The sequence below is a fragment of the Panicum virgatum genome, chromosome 9N, assembly GCF_016808335.1.
Source record: "Panicum virgatum strain AP13 chromosome 9N, P.virgatum_v5, whole genome shotgun sequence".
NCBI lineage: Eukaryota > Viridiplantae > Streptophyta > Magnoliopsida > Poales > Poaceae > Panicum > Panicum virgatum.
In genome coordinates, this window is record NC_053153.1 from 4,470,154 (window position 1) to 4,485,412 (window position 15,259).

Sequence of the window (15,259 nt, forward strand, 5' to 3'; positions counted from 1 at the left end):
TGGAGGAGAATAAGCACAAAAGTGTATTATTACTACCTGGTGCGAGCAAGGCACATCCAGACCTAGGAACTAGGCAAATTCACAAGGTAAGAATGGTTCATTGTAGAACAGATTTGTAAGAAGTCAAGTAGTTGTCGTCTTCAGCTCTGAATACGAGCTTCCCAATTCATAGGAAATAGGCCTACCAAACGTCTTGCTTTGCATGTTAGCTGGAACAAGCAATGTCCCCGCACCTCCTTTCCCTTTCAATGCAAAGTAAACAATTTGGGGGTACTTCATGTCCACAAGGGGGATCATTGGCTGCACCCGAGGAAGGCCTAGCAGGCATTTGGCGAGGTAAAAGAATTTGTCAAGTTCTATTTGCGCCATCTATTATCCATGTGACTTGATTGTTGCTCAGTACCCAGGAGGTGAAGTTGGATGCACCAGAAAGAGAACACTGACATGGGCATGGGCTGCCAGAAAACCAAAGGTTGCTGGTCGCCGCATCAATGAACTTGAGAGCACCATCTTGTGTCACGCAGACACTTCGGTATGCAAATATACCCCCTCTAACAGGGCCAAACTAATTTACGGGCGACCATGAGCAGGCCTCCGTACGGTCAATTTCAGACAGCCCATCTGTACTCACACTGATGCACGGACACAAGATCCCCCACCGCCGCGTGCAATATAACCATCCCAGCATCCCACCATCCGCCCCAGTTCCCACCTAAATAAAATATATATACATAATTTTATTTTCAAAATTTATAAAATGTAAAAAATTATTAGACAAAGACAAAACTATACAAGTAAAATTTTGAATCAAAGAAATTTTGCAAAACCAAAACATTAAAAATAGTGTAGAAAATTTGGAGACAAATTTTTAAAAACATAAAATTTTGAATAAAATTTGAACAAACGAAAAATTTGCAATAAAAAAATTGTGAACATAATTTTTCAGAAAAAAATTCAAAAGAGAAAATTTCATTAAACAAAAATTAGAACACGCAAAAAAGGCACGTCGGTAGCTCCGTCAACGAACTGTGTGTGTGCCGTGCCGGGGCTCCCCATCTCTGCTGTTCTGACGGGCCCTCGTTGGGCTGCGGCCGCCGCGCTGCCGGTATGGCCCGCCGGACTCCAGCCAGGCTCCCACATGCGCATGCCGTCTCTGCTACCGGCGGACTGTGCCAGATGAAAGAGAAAGGAACTGATGGGCGGATGGAAAGGAGACTGGGACGGAAGGCTGAAGCTGCGACAAAGAAAAAAAAAAGAGGAGCAGCGGGCAGCGGGCAGCGGGCAGCGCGCCTGTCGACCGGACGATTAGCTTTCAGCTGTCGCCCGTGGAATTAGTTTCGCGCCTCTAACATTCGCTACTGGATGTCTATTTCCCTTAGGCTGCGTCTGGAAGTAGGAATCGAAGGCCGGAATCGTGAATTGGAATCGTACACACCGCAATTCACATGTTTGGACGGCTTCCGCATTGACAGCCGGAAACCTCCCTCCAATGCCGCGAAATATTGGGCCAGTGCGCGGGCGCCCGCCCACAATTCGGAGACCTCCCCGCCCCGCATTGCTCGGCATCTTAATTCCCCCCACTCCCCGCGTACCGGTTCGCGACCAAAAAAAGAAAACGCCGACGCCGCCCCCTCCGCGGCTTCCTCTGGCGGGCGTCAACAGGCGCTGGGCGGACGGCCACCTCGGGAGGGCGCCACCGCCGCTGCCGTCCCCTCCGCCGCAGGTACCTGTCCTCCAACCCTTCTCCAGCAAACCTCCGTCCTTTCCCCCTTCTTCTTGGTAGACCTCCCCCCTCGCTGGGCAAAAAAGACGACATGTCCCGTTTGCCATCTTCCGCGGCCCGTTCCCCAGTGCACCTCCCGCGGCCCGCTCCCCCGTTCATGTCCCGCACCGCCCCGCCATCCTGGGCCGCTGCTCCTCCCCTCCGGCGCGACCTCCCCTTCCTGTGGCTCCCCTGTCGGTGCGGCCCGCGCCGCGGCTCCTCTGCTCCGGTGCGGCCTCCCCTCTGGCGCGGCCTCCACTCTGTGGCTCCTCCCCTCCAGCACGGCCCGCTCCCCTCCGGCGCCCCCCCTCGCGCGGCTCCTCCCCTCCGGCGCGGCGGCCCCCAGCGACCGCTGCTCCTCCCTGCTGGCGTGGAATGAGTTCCCCTCACGTCGAGGATGCTCGTCGGCCTCTTCTCCCTCGTCGGAACCTCGCTGCCGGCAAGGAATCGATCGGTCAAACTGCAACCGGCCAATTTTGACCTTGGCGATGGGAGGTAGAGGAGGAAGAGAGCTGTGCTCTCAGTTGGATTTAGAGAAGTTGTTGAATTTCATCATTTTTTTGCTAGCTATTTTATTTTACATAATAGTTAAATTAGGATTTTAACTATTCATAGATACAAGAGCTCTTGAAGATGTTCTAACCCAGTCTGATTTGGATGACCTAGTGACGTTTTCTTTCTGACTAAACATACCATGTAGGCTATCTATCAAAAACATGGGAATGCCTGACTTGGGAGTCCTTGCAGTTCTAGGTGGGTCTATGGGAGCCATTTTCCTCTCTGGAGTCATCACCATGTCTCTTCGCACGATGGTGGTTTGCTTGCACGCCAGTGGTTTGTAGCTTCGATGACGTTGCCACTGAAACCGAAATGAAGAATCATCCTCTGGCGTAGCAATGCAGAATCGCTTCCCCTCTACTCTGACTACAGCACGATGAATTGGTGCCCATCGTCTCTTCATCTGCTGGACTGCTGGAGGAACCCACAAGCGCACCGCGCGTGACCGAACGATGACCACACGGCAAGGTCTCGTGCTCCACCAACGAATAAACCCATCACGGTCACCATCCCTACATTAACGAAGCAAGCTGCTGCCAAATCTTTTGGCGCAAAATACAGCCGCATGGCAGCTACAGTCTGATCCAAAGTGGGTAAATATTGCATGACGTACTCTGTTGCCGCACAACAGAAACTTGATTTGATGTCAAGGTTCATTTACCTTCGCTCCATGGAAGGGCCAAGAATACTTGTCCCCCAACTCTTCCACAAGATTCGAGAGGGCAGGTGATTCATGGTCCTTGGCGCGGGGCGGGGGAGATTATTAAGCAGTCAGCACAAAACAGTTTTTCAGCTATCCACCTAACAGTTTCACTTTCACTAGAGCAGTGCTTGCCCATATCCTGTCCTAACAACTAACAAGGCCTTTTCTAAATCCCTTGTCCTAAATGTAATCAACTCCTTTCCATGTAATACAACAAAACAATTCATCAATGGGAAATTACATGGATACAAGAAAAACAATGCCTGCAACACCAAGAGATTATTTATCTCCTGGCAGCAGGATGCCCACAGGCCTCACACATTAAACACGGCGTGCAAATTTCCAGGAGCTTGGCAGCGCAGTTATGCTGTGGGTTCTTCCTGTTTACCTGACTCTGACAGACCATTACCATTAGTAGCTTGGGTTTTGACACGGTATACCTTCGCAGCCTGTTGTCTCTTATCCTGTTGTGATCTCGGGTTATCCTGCTTCGGCTGCCTATCCGGGACTGTCCTTGGATCATGCTTTGCAGGTACACCCGTGGGGCCTCCACTTGGTTGCTTGCCAATCCAGTTACTGGGAGGTAATGGTGGTGGAACCCCATTTACTGGTCGCTGCTGCGGGAATCCTCCAGTTTGGAAAGGACGCTGAGGTGTAAAATTGATGTTCTGCATGGGCCGCTGGGGTGGGGGTCCAGCATAGTGATTAGGATGTGGTTGATTGGGCCGCTGGGGTGGGGGTCCAGCATAGTGATTAGGCTGTGGTTGATTGGGCCAGTACCCAGAATTCTGCATCCTGTTATTCTGATGAGGCCTTAGACCTTCATGGATTGTCAGTTTTGACATTGATGCATGGATACCAGGTTCATGACTTCGGGAGTTTGGACGTTCCAGTATCCGCATGGGCTGTCTGTTAGCTTGAGCATCACCAAAGAATTGAGGATGAGAGTTCGGGACACTTCTGGACATGTGTGCATGGTATGAATTGTCCACAAAACCCGTCTCATATCCCAATGGTCCGGCAGGCCTTGGTCTGTTTCCTGGGCCATAGGGTGCACCTCTATAAGGCATATCAAGTAGCCCGGCAGCGCTGCCAGATTTGATCTGGAGGGAGTTTTTCACCAGACGGTGCGCAGCTTCTCCTAAGAGAGAACCTGACAGAGCTCCAGAAACCTGAGGCCTGCAATTGGAAATTCATGAAAAGACCGAACAAATTACCATATTGGTAAGGCTAGTTAACAGAGAGAAAGGGCTAAGCAGAATGAAGCAAATGTATATTCATCTACCTTTGCTAGAGTACAACTAATACAGTATTCCATTGATAAGAGATGTCCAGAATCTACGAGAAATCTGTAGTGCAGGTGGAAATGTTCTGCTAAAAGCATAAGAAATATTAATCATACCTGTCTCTTGCTTGCCGGCGACTATTATCTTCATGCCACAGTACAGGAAAGGGTTTGAAATCACTAGGTTTCAATATCTGCAAAATGGTACACTTCGACTATGAATTTGTCTTAAACTGCTTAGCAAACTAACATCACAATTGGTAAAAAGAAAAAAAAATAAGTCGCCATATATTTCAAATAGCATGCTTTCTATAAAGGTAGAGCCATAACAGTGCAAACACGAAAGGATAACGGAGCTAAATAATTGCAATATAGTTCTAAAGGATAACACAACTCAATAATTGAAATATAGTATCATTCACACAAGAAAAAATTATGCTTATGTGTTCCTCATTTATAAGCAATTGTGCTGCAATGTGCCTTGCTTGCTGTCAAACTTTTCAAAATTTGTCAGCTTAAACAAAAGCTGAAAAGAACTTCAGTTAGCCAGATCAATATATAATCACTATATAATTTCCAGAGAAGTTACATATTATGATATTTTTGCAAGAAAAAGTTAGCAAACACTGGCTGTTTGCGTCTTGCAAACTGCGCATAATATTTAAAGAAAACTCCATTTAAAATAAACAGACGAGTAATCATAGAAGAATACTAAACAACACAGTACCTAATCCTTTCGCTTGCAAACACTGAAATATTTAAAGAAAATGCCATACAAAAAGAAACAGATGAGTAACATTAAAAATACTAAATAATACATAACCTAATACTTTTGCTTATAGGTCAGTAATTACTCTTTTCCAAAATGGAAGATCATATTTGTACTGCTGATGTAAAAACACTGAACTATACGTGCCTAAGTTTTTCTTGAAGAAAAAACAAGCTGCTACAATTTCATTTATCAAGAATTATATGCACCAATATGCACATAGGGTGTGGGTCAGCAAATACCTTTGCGGGTATGATGACCCCCATTGGGGGCTCCGGGATGTGCTTGTGATACTGAGGATTAAGGTAGGTAGCATTCCTGAAAATATAGGGGGAAAAAAGAAATATAGCACTAGAACATTTACAGGGTGACTTTTAGTTTACAATACGCTTTTAGATGATAAGATGCTTACAAAACTCTGTTTTGGGCAATGCCGTTGAACCCCTTAACTGGAGATGTTACAGTCATGCAATACCAGTTCCTTTCAGATAAACAAAGGAACCCATTCATTCCACCACTGCAAAGGGTATTAACATATCACAACATGGTAAATAGATGCCGAGAGAAATGATATATCAGTATCTAGTGTTTCTACCGACCTAGCAGCAGGGTCAATGGGTATAACATAAGGATCTGTTCTTGGTAGATGGTTGTACATTTGATACAGGAACGCAATCTGAGCAGTCAATGGATGAGAGTCTCGAACATATATGATGTCAAACATTGTCCTGTTCCTGAATTTCTCTTCTTCCTGCAAAAGATACCAAAAATAATAAACACATCGAACAATTGAAATGAAAAATAGAAGCCCAGAACAAGAATGCTGCAGAGAAAGAAACTAAAGTACAACCACAATGAAAATAACAAGCCCTTCACAAAGAAGGAATGTAGCATATACATACTGTCAATGTCTCTTCTAGTTTTCTTGTCTCAGCAAGCAAACACATTTCGTCAATAAAAGGCAATTTTGCAACACCCTGGATAACAGAATTCAAAATAAACAAACCTTCATAACAAAATCAGCAGCGTAAAAAGAATGGTTTATCCATATACATTACCTGCCATGCAAAACGTTTACCGTTCATGTCTATCTCAAAATCTACAGGTGCATTACGAGGTGTTAGGCGGCATGGATTAGTATGATTTTATAATACATATATTATCCTATGCATTTGGTAGTTCCTGAATACTTTTATTTTGCATTACATAATAAGAGGTAATACCTTTGGGATAGAATGACCTCAAAGGTGAATTTGGATCAGTCATTAAATCAACATAGTACTTTGGCAGTGCATTGGAGCTACAGAAGAATATAGTAAACATCTCAGAACCCATTATATTTGACACTCTTTCCATCTGAACATGGAACAGATTCATTTGCATAGGGGGTAGCAAACCTTGCAGCTGGTAGTGTCCCCATGAGTTGATCGAATGGCTTGAAAGGTTGACCCAAGAAAAATGTTATCTCCAATTCAGCCAAGTCTTTTAAGTCAGATGCAAAAGGCGCATAATGATATGGATAGAACCTGACTTGGATGAAAAAGCTGGAATTAACATGACATACTAAACACAAGAAAAGTGCTACCTGGAAGAGTATGTCAATCTAATTGCTAAGCATGTCCAAGGTTAAAGAAACTTTTAAGTGGGGCTAGCTAAAGTTGACATAAATTTTAGGTCAGAAATAGTGAATAACAATACTCTGACGCTCCATAAGTGAGGTTTTAGTATCTACCAAAACTAACAGTGGTAACATACTCTTGACAGTCGATGGTCAATATTTACCTACCACTGCCATGAACAAACACCTTGATAGTAGTATCTCATAACCCAACAAAGACCTTCCACATATTTCTGGACCTGCAATATGCATAGATTAGATGTGTCAGGAGCAATTGGCGACCAAGCCAGTAACATAATCTTACCATAAAAACCTGCTAGTCTCAATCTTGCTGCACTATAACCAAGTATTTAATATAATATATAAATTTAATAAGCATACAAAAACAACAATAAAGCCTTTATACTAAGCAAGATGGGCAGACCAGCAATAAAACCCAATAAGAGCCACATGAACAAAAGAAAAGGATTGTACTAAGTACATGTGGATTGCTAAATTCACACGCTACTACTTCTATTTAGGGTTCCATCTGACGGCGGGTTTTTACTATTGCTCATCCAGCCTCACAACCTTCCTCCATTACCCTGGCTTGAGAACAGTAACACTTAAACAAAAATACAAAATAGGCTTATAAAAAGATAAAAAGGTTTCAAAATCACTGCAGACATGAATAATCTATAGTAGGTTGAGACCAGCTCACAAATTGACAAAACCAAACTCAAAACATTTAAATCAGGTTAAGTTTTCACTGTTAGAAAAGACAGATCAAACTCATTAGCTTATTGGGCAATTGACCAAGCAACCAACAAGTCAAAAGTTGGTTGATTGTTCCAGTCTGTAAAGCCAAGGTCGAAAAAGGCATCTCAATGGTGTATTGAATATTTCCACTTCAATATTAGTCCAGTTAGTTGTAAGTTGTAGCTGTTTGAGTTATTAGGACAACATTCAGAAGATGGTTACCGAGTATTTGTTATCTAGCAAACCTCATAATATAGCCACAGCAGAATTTAAACTAAAGTGTCTAGGAGCTTATTAAGATAGTAACATTGAGTCATTTAATTAGGAGTTGCTGCTCACGATAAATCAACAGTTCCTGGAAAGGAGACTCACAACATCTCTCCGAACTTGAGCAATGGGTTTTGATTCTGCCTCTTCTTTAAATTTCTCTGCATAGTACCGCTCCCTGTATCCTGGCTCTCCCAACTTGACCTGAAGGAAGAAATAGAATGAGGGATAGCAAACAATTTTCATAATTAGAATCATCAGAGACATTACTGAACAAAGATATTCAGACATTCCATGGGGAAAAAAAGAAGACCTTGTCCACATATTGGTTCTCCTCAGAATTTTCCTTCTGTATTTTGTTTCTCTCTTCATAGTTCTCACGTGCCTGCAATTTAGCAATCATAAACTTAATTTGTCTTCTAAGGTAGCAATGTCAATGCAAAGATTTAACAAACAAGCTTTTGTACTTTTAAGTATTAACACATAAGATCTGCAAGAATCATGATTTTTTCAAAAAAATGGAAATGTATGCTAATGTGGAATTTGAAATGTATTCCATGTTGAGAAGTTCGCTTAAAGGTATTATTATAATCACCAGAGCTATGGTATCTTAACATGCCGATATGATGTCATAAAAACTGATGTTGCACTATAAACATAATGTAGCATATTATGACTTTGATTGGCCCAGAATCACTGGAATAACTTAAAACTCACTACATAATGACCTCACAACTTTCATGACAATTATATATTTTCACCACATAATAGTTTTAAAAAAGTGAACCTCCTTCAATTTGCAGCATAAAGAACATATGGGAGTACAGAAATCAAGAAGGGCATCAGATGAAGATCGGCTAGAAAGTAAGTACCTGTTGAATGCGTGCACGTTTCTGGAAAATTTGTTCTTCATTGACAGCAACAGACTGAATGAAATGTTCCACTCGGTCCAATAGAACCTTTCGTTGGAATGAAGAAAATGTCAAGATTTCAGGCATTGGCAGCATTTAAAAGAAAAGGGATAATCTGGGCATTCAGAAAAGCATCAACTTTGGTGAATGATGAGGCCAAAGGTTTTAATTATTCTTATCTTTCATCATAAAACAATGTTTACTCCTTGTGGAAACTTGATCGCAGCAGGACAGGGGAAAAACTAAGGGTCTCTGAGATGTCTCAGTGTCAACTGTGGTGGCATAATGAACTAAGTATACACGTATGCAATTGAGCAGCATGATGTGCAGAGTATGCCACTGTTGCAGCAAGAACAACATATTACAAACAAGCACATATCTATTCCTAAGTTCCTAACTAAAACCAATGTGTGCCATTTGCAAATTGGAAAAAGAGCCATGCTAAAGAAGAAAACATCGACCAGAGATGACATATGAGTTGACTCAAGTTACGTGCTACTGAGCTGTAACAAAACATGCTTGCCAAAACAGTAAGCCACTGGGCACTTAGAACATAGGGTTTGTCTTCTGACATTCCAAAAGCAGTTCCTTTTCACATGCAATGCTACAAAAGGAAATGTCCATGGCTCCCATAACTCATCTGGCACTAATAATGGTATGATGTTCAAATCAGTCAGTCAATTTAAGTAATGATACTATATTTCTGCAATTCACTGGATCCTAGTAGCTATATCTATATTACATGAATTGCATTTCAAACCAATATGGTTGTATAATACCAAACTTGCGGAATGGTGGGATTGGTATTATTTTAAGCTTAAGAAGCATTAATGTTCTGACAGAAAGCACGATGACACAAGATGACAACATAACCATGAAGAAATTGGCTTCCCTAAACAGTCGTAATGATGTGCTATGAAAATATTTAACATCTCAATGTGTATCACATGGTTAAAGAAAAGCCAACAGTCTACTATAAAGCTGACCAAAGGACTACGTTCTCACATTCTGTAAGTATTTGCTAAAACTAAAAAAAACATTGCAATTGAATGGCGTCAAACAGTACAAGAATTTGCATGTGAGAAACTACCTCGCCCCCATCGGTGAGGTAGCCACCCATTGATGTGAACTCCGCCCTGTAGATACTCATGAGAAGGTTAATGGCACCCTGCAGAATAGATCTGTCAATTAATAACAATTATGCACAAATCATCTAATAAGATAAAGTGTATATGAATATAATGGAGGTTTTTAAGATCAACAAACCTCACGAATTTCCAAAGTTGGCATGTGAGGCAGAAAGTCATTGCCAACAAAGAAACACATAAACACAAAATCATCGATAAGGCGTTCAAAGTTTATCTTGAAGGGAGCATCTACAATTTCCAAATCCTTTGCCAGGTATTCACGCAGCACCCATATGTTAAGAAACTGTTAACAGGAATATGGTCACATAGAGAACCAACAGGAGTAAAAGATGAACTGTAACATATTTCAGGTACACAGTAAATACAGTGAACCCAAAAGAAATATACTAGACCAAACAGTGATAAAATTCAGAGTACCTGGTACTTCTTTTTATGAATAGGAGGTAGTTCCACAGAATTATCAGCCTGGCTAGGGCCTCTGCATTCAGCAGCCAAATGCCCAGGTTGACCGCACAGAAAACATTTTTCTTGTTGCCCTGGCATGGAGATCACCTGTAAAGTCAGTTGAATTTTGTAGTTATGGAAATAGTCCTAAATTATCATAATAAAGAGGACAAAATTGTACATCCAGAAATTGGCCATAGCTATAAGTGTATAAATATACTCCCCAATAAAGAAGTACCAGAAGTTTACCTCTCTTAAAATTGAAAAGTGGACCTCGTGAGTTGCCAGTGCAAGCATAATCAAATCAGCATCCTGGAGAACAGGGTGGCTAATGTGTAACGCACACTTAGTTTAAACAGAAGCATACTAATTTAAAAGTTGTAGTAGACTTACCAGGCCATATAAGCAATGGCGTGTATTGGGATCAAATCCAGGAAGATTGCGCTGCAGGCGGATGTATGACATAATTTTGTGCTCTCCCTCTCCAGGGACATTGGAATCAGACAATATTACCTTGAAAATACACACGATGCAGATCTCAGTTAACACACTACAGCCTAACTAGGACTGAGAGTAACTTTACAATTCCAAGCCAGTATAATAAACACCTTGACAGACTGCCATCCAAGGGTATGATTTAATCTCAATTGTATGTAATACTGAAGCGCCGTAGATAGTACAAACATGAACTGCGTCCCGGGAGTAATGACATTCGAGTCAATTGCCTCTGACTTCTCCTTCTGGGCTAGGGTCCTACCCTCTGCCTCAAATTCCTTCCTCAGTCTCTCCTCCTCGGCTGCCTGAATAAAGTAGAAACAATATGAGAAAACAACTGCCACCACCTGCATGAGCCAAACAACCACAGCAGCTATAACGTTACCGCATCAGCAGCGTCCTTGGCAGCCCGGAATCGCCTGGACCTCTGCTGATTCATTTTCGCCCTTGGAGCAACACCATCTAAGTGACAAAATTGAACGAGCCTGTTACCCAGAGCCCAAGCTGGGTACATATTACAGGTAGCAGTCACCACTGCAGCAGCGACTCACCAATTGCCATGTAGAGGAGCTTCCTGGGGCGGACGAGGCCGAAGAGGTGGTCGATGTAATCAAAAATCGACTTGAACACCTCGTCGTATGTGGTAGGCGCCGGCTGCAGGGAGAAAAAACATTAGCCGTGGGATCGAGAGACGAGCAGACACTACTAGCTGGGGCTCGGGGGGCAGGAATCGAGCAGGATCGAATGCGTACCCGGCCTTCGGGGTGGAAGCAGGGGTGAATGATGCCATTCATGTCGAGGTAGAGGTTGTCGAACTCGAAGCCGTTGGGGTTGGGGCGGCGGAGGTCGACGGGGACGAAGGCGCCGGGCTCGAGCTCCACGGGCTCCTCCTCCTCCGCGTCCGACACGGTCAGCGGGTAGCGGTCCGCCAGCCACCGGTAGAACGCCGGGACTCCCATCTCCGACCGACCTGCCCTGCCGCCGGATCTCCCCCTTGCTCCGGCCTCCCTCTCGCGGGGCGGCGCTTCTGGAAGCTTCTAGCGCGGCAGTGGCGTGCGGTGGTTGCTGCTGCCTCCTCCCTCTCTCTTCGGTTCGATCTGGGGGACGGGGGACGAAGGCGAGGCTGCGGGAAGGAGGGCGGATGGCCTCGCGCGTGCCGCGTGCGTGCGGGTTGGGCTTCCGTCTCGGACTCTCGGCCACGGCCACTGCGGCTCGGTAGTTTTTTGTGCGGTTTCTAGCCCGATCCGGGATGGATGAATGATGGGCTGCAGTATACTAATAAAGCCCGTGGTGTAAGTACGATCTGCAACTGTAAGAGATGACTGCAGGCCGTACGATGCGTATCTTCCACGGTCAGGATCAACGTGGCGCTTGTAACTGCGGCTCAGAAAAAGTCAGATTCAAGTTTTGGTTACCAAAAAGCTGTAAACTTGTTCCATCAAAAAAATTGTTTTACAACAAAAACATTATTCTATCTTATGTAATGATTTAACCGCCAGTCTGTGAGTGTGACTTTTAACATGGCGAAAATACAGAAATACTCCACCTATTATTTCTGCATCTTGGGCTGGCAAAACTCTAGACCGCTTGTGCTTTACGGGCTGTTTTGGGCCTGTCGAATGTATAAAGTGGGCCTTTGATGGATAAGTAGGAGGCCCCTTCCCCTCCCTCATCAAATCGCAGCCGTCCGATGAAGCTCTAGGGTTTCACCCCCCGTATATAAGCCTCCCCGCTGCCCCGACTCCAAAACCTTAGCCGCGCGGACGCCCACCACCACCTGCGACTTCCCGCCGTCGCCGCCTCGCTCCGCGCGACCGATCTGCCGCCGCCACCATGGTAAGCTCATCGTCTCACCTCCCCGCTGCTTGTTAGTGCGCAGATTTTTCGTATCGTGCTCTGACTCCGTGGTGATGCTGTGGTTGCAGTCGCTGATCGCCGGTGAGGACTTCCAGCACATCCTGCGTCTGCTGAACACCAACGTGGATGGGAAGCAGAAGATCATGTTCGCGCTCACCTCCATCAAGGGTGTCGGCCGCCGCTTCTCCAACATCGTCTGCAAGAAGGCCGACATTGACATGAACAAGAGGCAAGTGCCTTACTTCTCGCTCCGAGGGCCTTACCAGATCTCGCTAGTAATGACGGGGCTGAGACGTTCGTTGTGTTGGCGGGCGTGCAGGGCTGGCGAGCTGTCGCCTGACGAGCTGGAGAGGCTGATGACGGTGGTGGCGAACCCCAGGCAGTTCAAGGTGCCGGACTGGTTCCTCAACAGGAAGAAGGACTACAAGGACGGCAGGTTCTCGCAGGTCGTCTCCAACGCCCTCGACATGAAGCTCAGGGACGACCTCGAGAGACTCAAGAAGATCAGGTCACTACTCCACTCCACTCTTTGGTTCCTGCCTGTTAGTCAACTGCTGAGAAACGATGCTGCCATCAGTACTTATGACATTCGCGAGGTCGCGATTTCCATCGTAGCAACCAAAATCAGTGACTCCCCTATTGATCTGATACAGTGCCTAGCTCTATGTATATGTTAATCGTCTACATTTTTGGTTGGGTCTATGTTCTACCAACATGCAATCACGTTACATTACGAAGTTGTGAAATGTCTGCATAATGACTCCAGTCAGGATGGCAGGAACGCTCTGCCTCATGCTTGAATGTGGTCAATGTTGTTTGGGTGGCTACAGGTCTATAGCTATCTCTGTGCCTCTGTGGGCATTTGTCAGAGCAGATGTGCGATGATAGCATCATTGAATCTATGATCTGTGGTCTGTGTTTTAGTGAAATGAGATGGGAGACCTGGTCTATGTTGTTCGTTGTACATGCCTGCATCACTGCAATTATTCAGGTTGTAGAAATGCTACCATTGAACTAGTTACAATTTGACTGCAGTGTCATTTATGTATGTGATGATTCTGTAATAAGTGTCAAGTTTTGTACCTGAAATTGCACATAATCTGGTTGGTCAGGAGGGTATCATTAGTCACTTGGAAATCAGTTAGTGTTATATGGTTATGTCATAGAACTAATTATCTTTGATGTTTTTATTCATTTCTTTCAGTGTGCTTTGTTGTCATTTTCTTGTTTGATGTCAATGCTTGCTCACTGATCATATACAGATATAACCTCAGATATTAGAAGATTGATGAATGTTGTTATGTACTGCCTAAAATATTTGATGTCTATGCTTGCATGCTGACATTTATATTTTCTTCAGGAACCACCGCGGTCTGCGTCACTACTGGGGCCTCCGTGTCCGCGGCCAGCACACCAAGACTACTGGCAGGCGTGGAAAGACCGTTGGTGTCTCCAAGAAGCGATAAGCTATATCTACCAATCTTGGCCTTATTACTGTGTTGGTTCATGTCCAAACAGTCTTGATAAAGAGTTTCTGTTTAGACAGTACCTGAAATGATGTTTTGCCCTAGGATAATCATGCAGTTATGGAACCTTAATATATTGTATCGTACAGTTTGTTTTTTGCAACTTCTAAGAGCAATTTGATTTTGATGAGACAGTTGCGGATTGACTCTTTACATTTATTATTGTAATCTGAGTGATCTTTTCTTACTGTTTGTCGTGCCTACATGATGCAAATGGTTGCGATACCAATGTTATTTCCATTCTGTAAGTTACACTACTCTTTTTGTTCCAGTTCTATCTTGCTATTTACACTGCTCCTAGTTTCAGGATTGGGATGGTTCCATCTATGAACCAAACACTACCTGAGAGGATCTGAATGTTTACACTTTTGCGATTGAAATCCTCGAGCACTGACTGACTTTAGGTGTGACATAACCTGTGTTCTGTAATCGTAATCAATCCTTCCTTCATCCCAAACTCTATGAATTCGGAGTTTCTGGAATTCGGAGTCTCGAGAGGCCAATTCAGGGCGCAGCGCAGCTCCCCCAGTTCTCTTTCGCCGCGTCTCGGGTCCTTTTCCCGTTCAGTTGTAGCCCCGCGCATAATGATTGCAGCTCACAATGGGGCAGTTCTCGCTTTGCCCACTGTTCTGTAAAATATCAATCCTGCGTAACTGAAAGGGGATGCTGAGAGCTTCCTTTTGCACGCAAGTGTAGTCCTAATCGACACCCAGCTTCTTTGCCACATACTTAAATTCTGTGCTCAGCAAAAGCGAATCATGGTAAACAATGGGGTCAACACACTAGCATACCGAACTCCCGAAGTCTATGAAAATGACCATCATCACATTGCTGTCTAGCGAACAGTGATACACACGACTCAAATGCAAGTCGATGCGGCAAGGTTCGAACCTTGTGTGCACAGCACAGTTGAGCTTTATGCTCGAAGAACCTAATGGAGCATGACGCTTCACCCATGACGCCGGAATCTAGGCCCGGTGATCTGCGCAAATGCAGTAGTATCTTGTAAATTCTAAAGCAAACGGCGTGTGGGGGTGCTGTTGGCACCCAATTGCGCCGGAATTTGCAGAAGGCAATTCCTCGACGAACACGCTGCCAGTTATACAGGGATTGGATTGGATCGCAGAAGGAACCACCGACGGATAAGAGTTGGAATGCTGCGTCACCACGAGGATGGA

The 15,259-nt window shown here is 44.4% G+C and overlaps 2 protein-coding genes across 2 annotated transcripts; one reads left to right on the top strand and one right to left on the bottom strand.

Annotated features, from left to right (window-relative positions):
* Nucleotides 1-2,937: 2,937 nt before the first annotated feature.
* On the bottom strand, nucleotides 2,938-11,885 carry LOC120687787 (5'-3' exoribonuclease 4-like). The gene is made up of 22 exons (XM_039969805.1): nucleotides 11,451-11,885; nucleotides 11,250-11,352; nucleotides 11,084-11,160; nucleotides 10,812-11,003; nucleotides 10,597-10,716; nucleotides 10,453-10,515; nucleotides 10,177-10,311; nucleotides 9,878-10,042; nucleotides 9,702-9,779; nucleotides 8,573-8,659; nucleotides 8,014-8,085; nucleotides 7,806-7,904; nucleotides 6,864-6,934; nucleotides 6,475-6,603; nucleotides 6,301-6,377; nucleotides 6,136-6,176; nucleotides 5,980-6,054; nucleotides 5,677-5,828; nucleotides 5,490-5,594; nucleotides 5,320-5,395; nucleotides 4,426-4,502; nucleotides 2,938-4,202 (listed from the first exon to the last, which is right to left on the bottom strand). The coding sequence occupies exons 1-22, from the start codon at nucleotides 11,655-11,657 to the stop codon at nucleotides 3,386-3,388; spliced, it is 3,018 nt and encodes a 1,005-aa protein (XP_039825739.1). The 5' UTR covers nucleotides 11,658-11,885; the 3' UTR covers nucleotides 2,938-3,385.
* A 484-nt stretch (nucleotides 11,886-12,369) lies between these two features.
* LOC120691447 (40S ribosomal protein S18) lies at nucleotides 12,370-14,270 on the top strand. The gene is made up of 4 exons (XM_039974517.1): nucleotides 12,370-12,534; nucleotides 12,624-12,784; nucleotides 12,875-13,063; nucleotides 13,916-14,270. The coding sequence occupies exons 1-4, from the start codon at nucleotides 12,532-12,534 to the stop codon at nucleotides 14,019-14,021; spliced, it is 459 nt and encodes a 152-aa protein (XP_039830451.1). The 5' UTR covers nucleotides 12,370-12,531; the 3' UTR covers nucleotides 14,022-14,270.
* The last annotated feature ends 989 nt before the right edge of the window (nucleotides 14,271-15,259 follow it).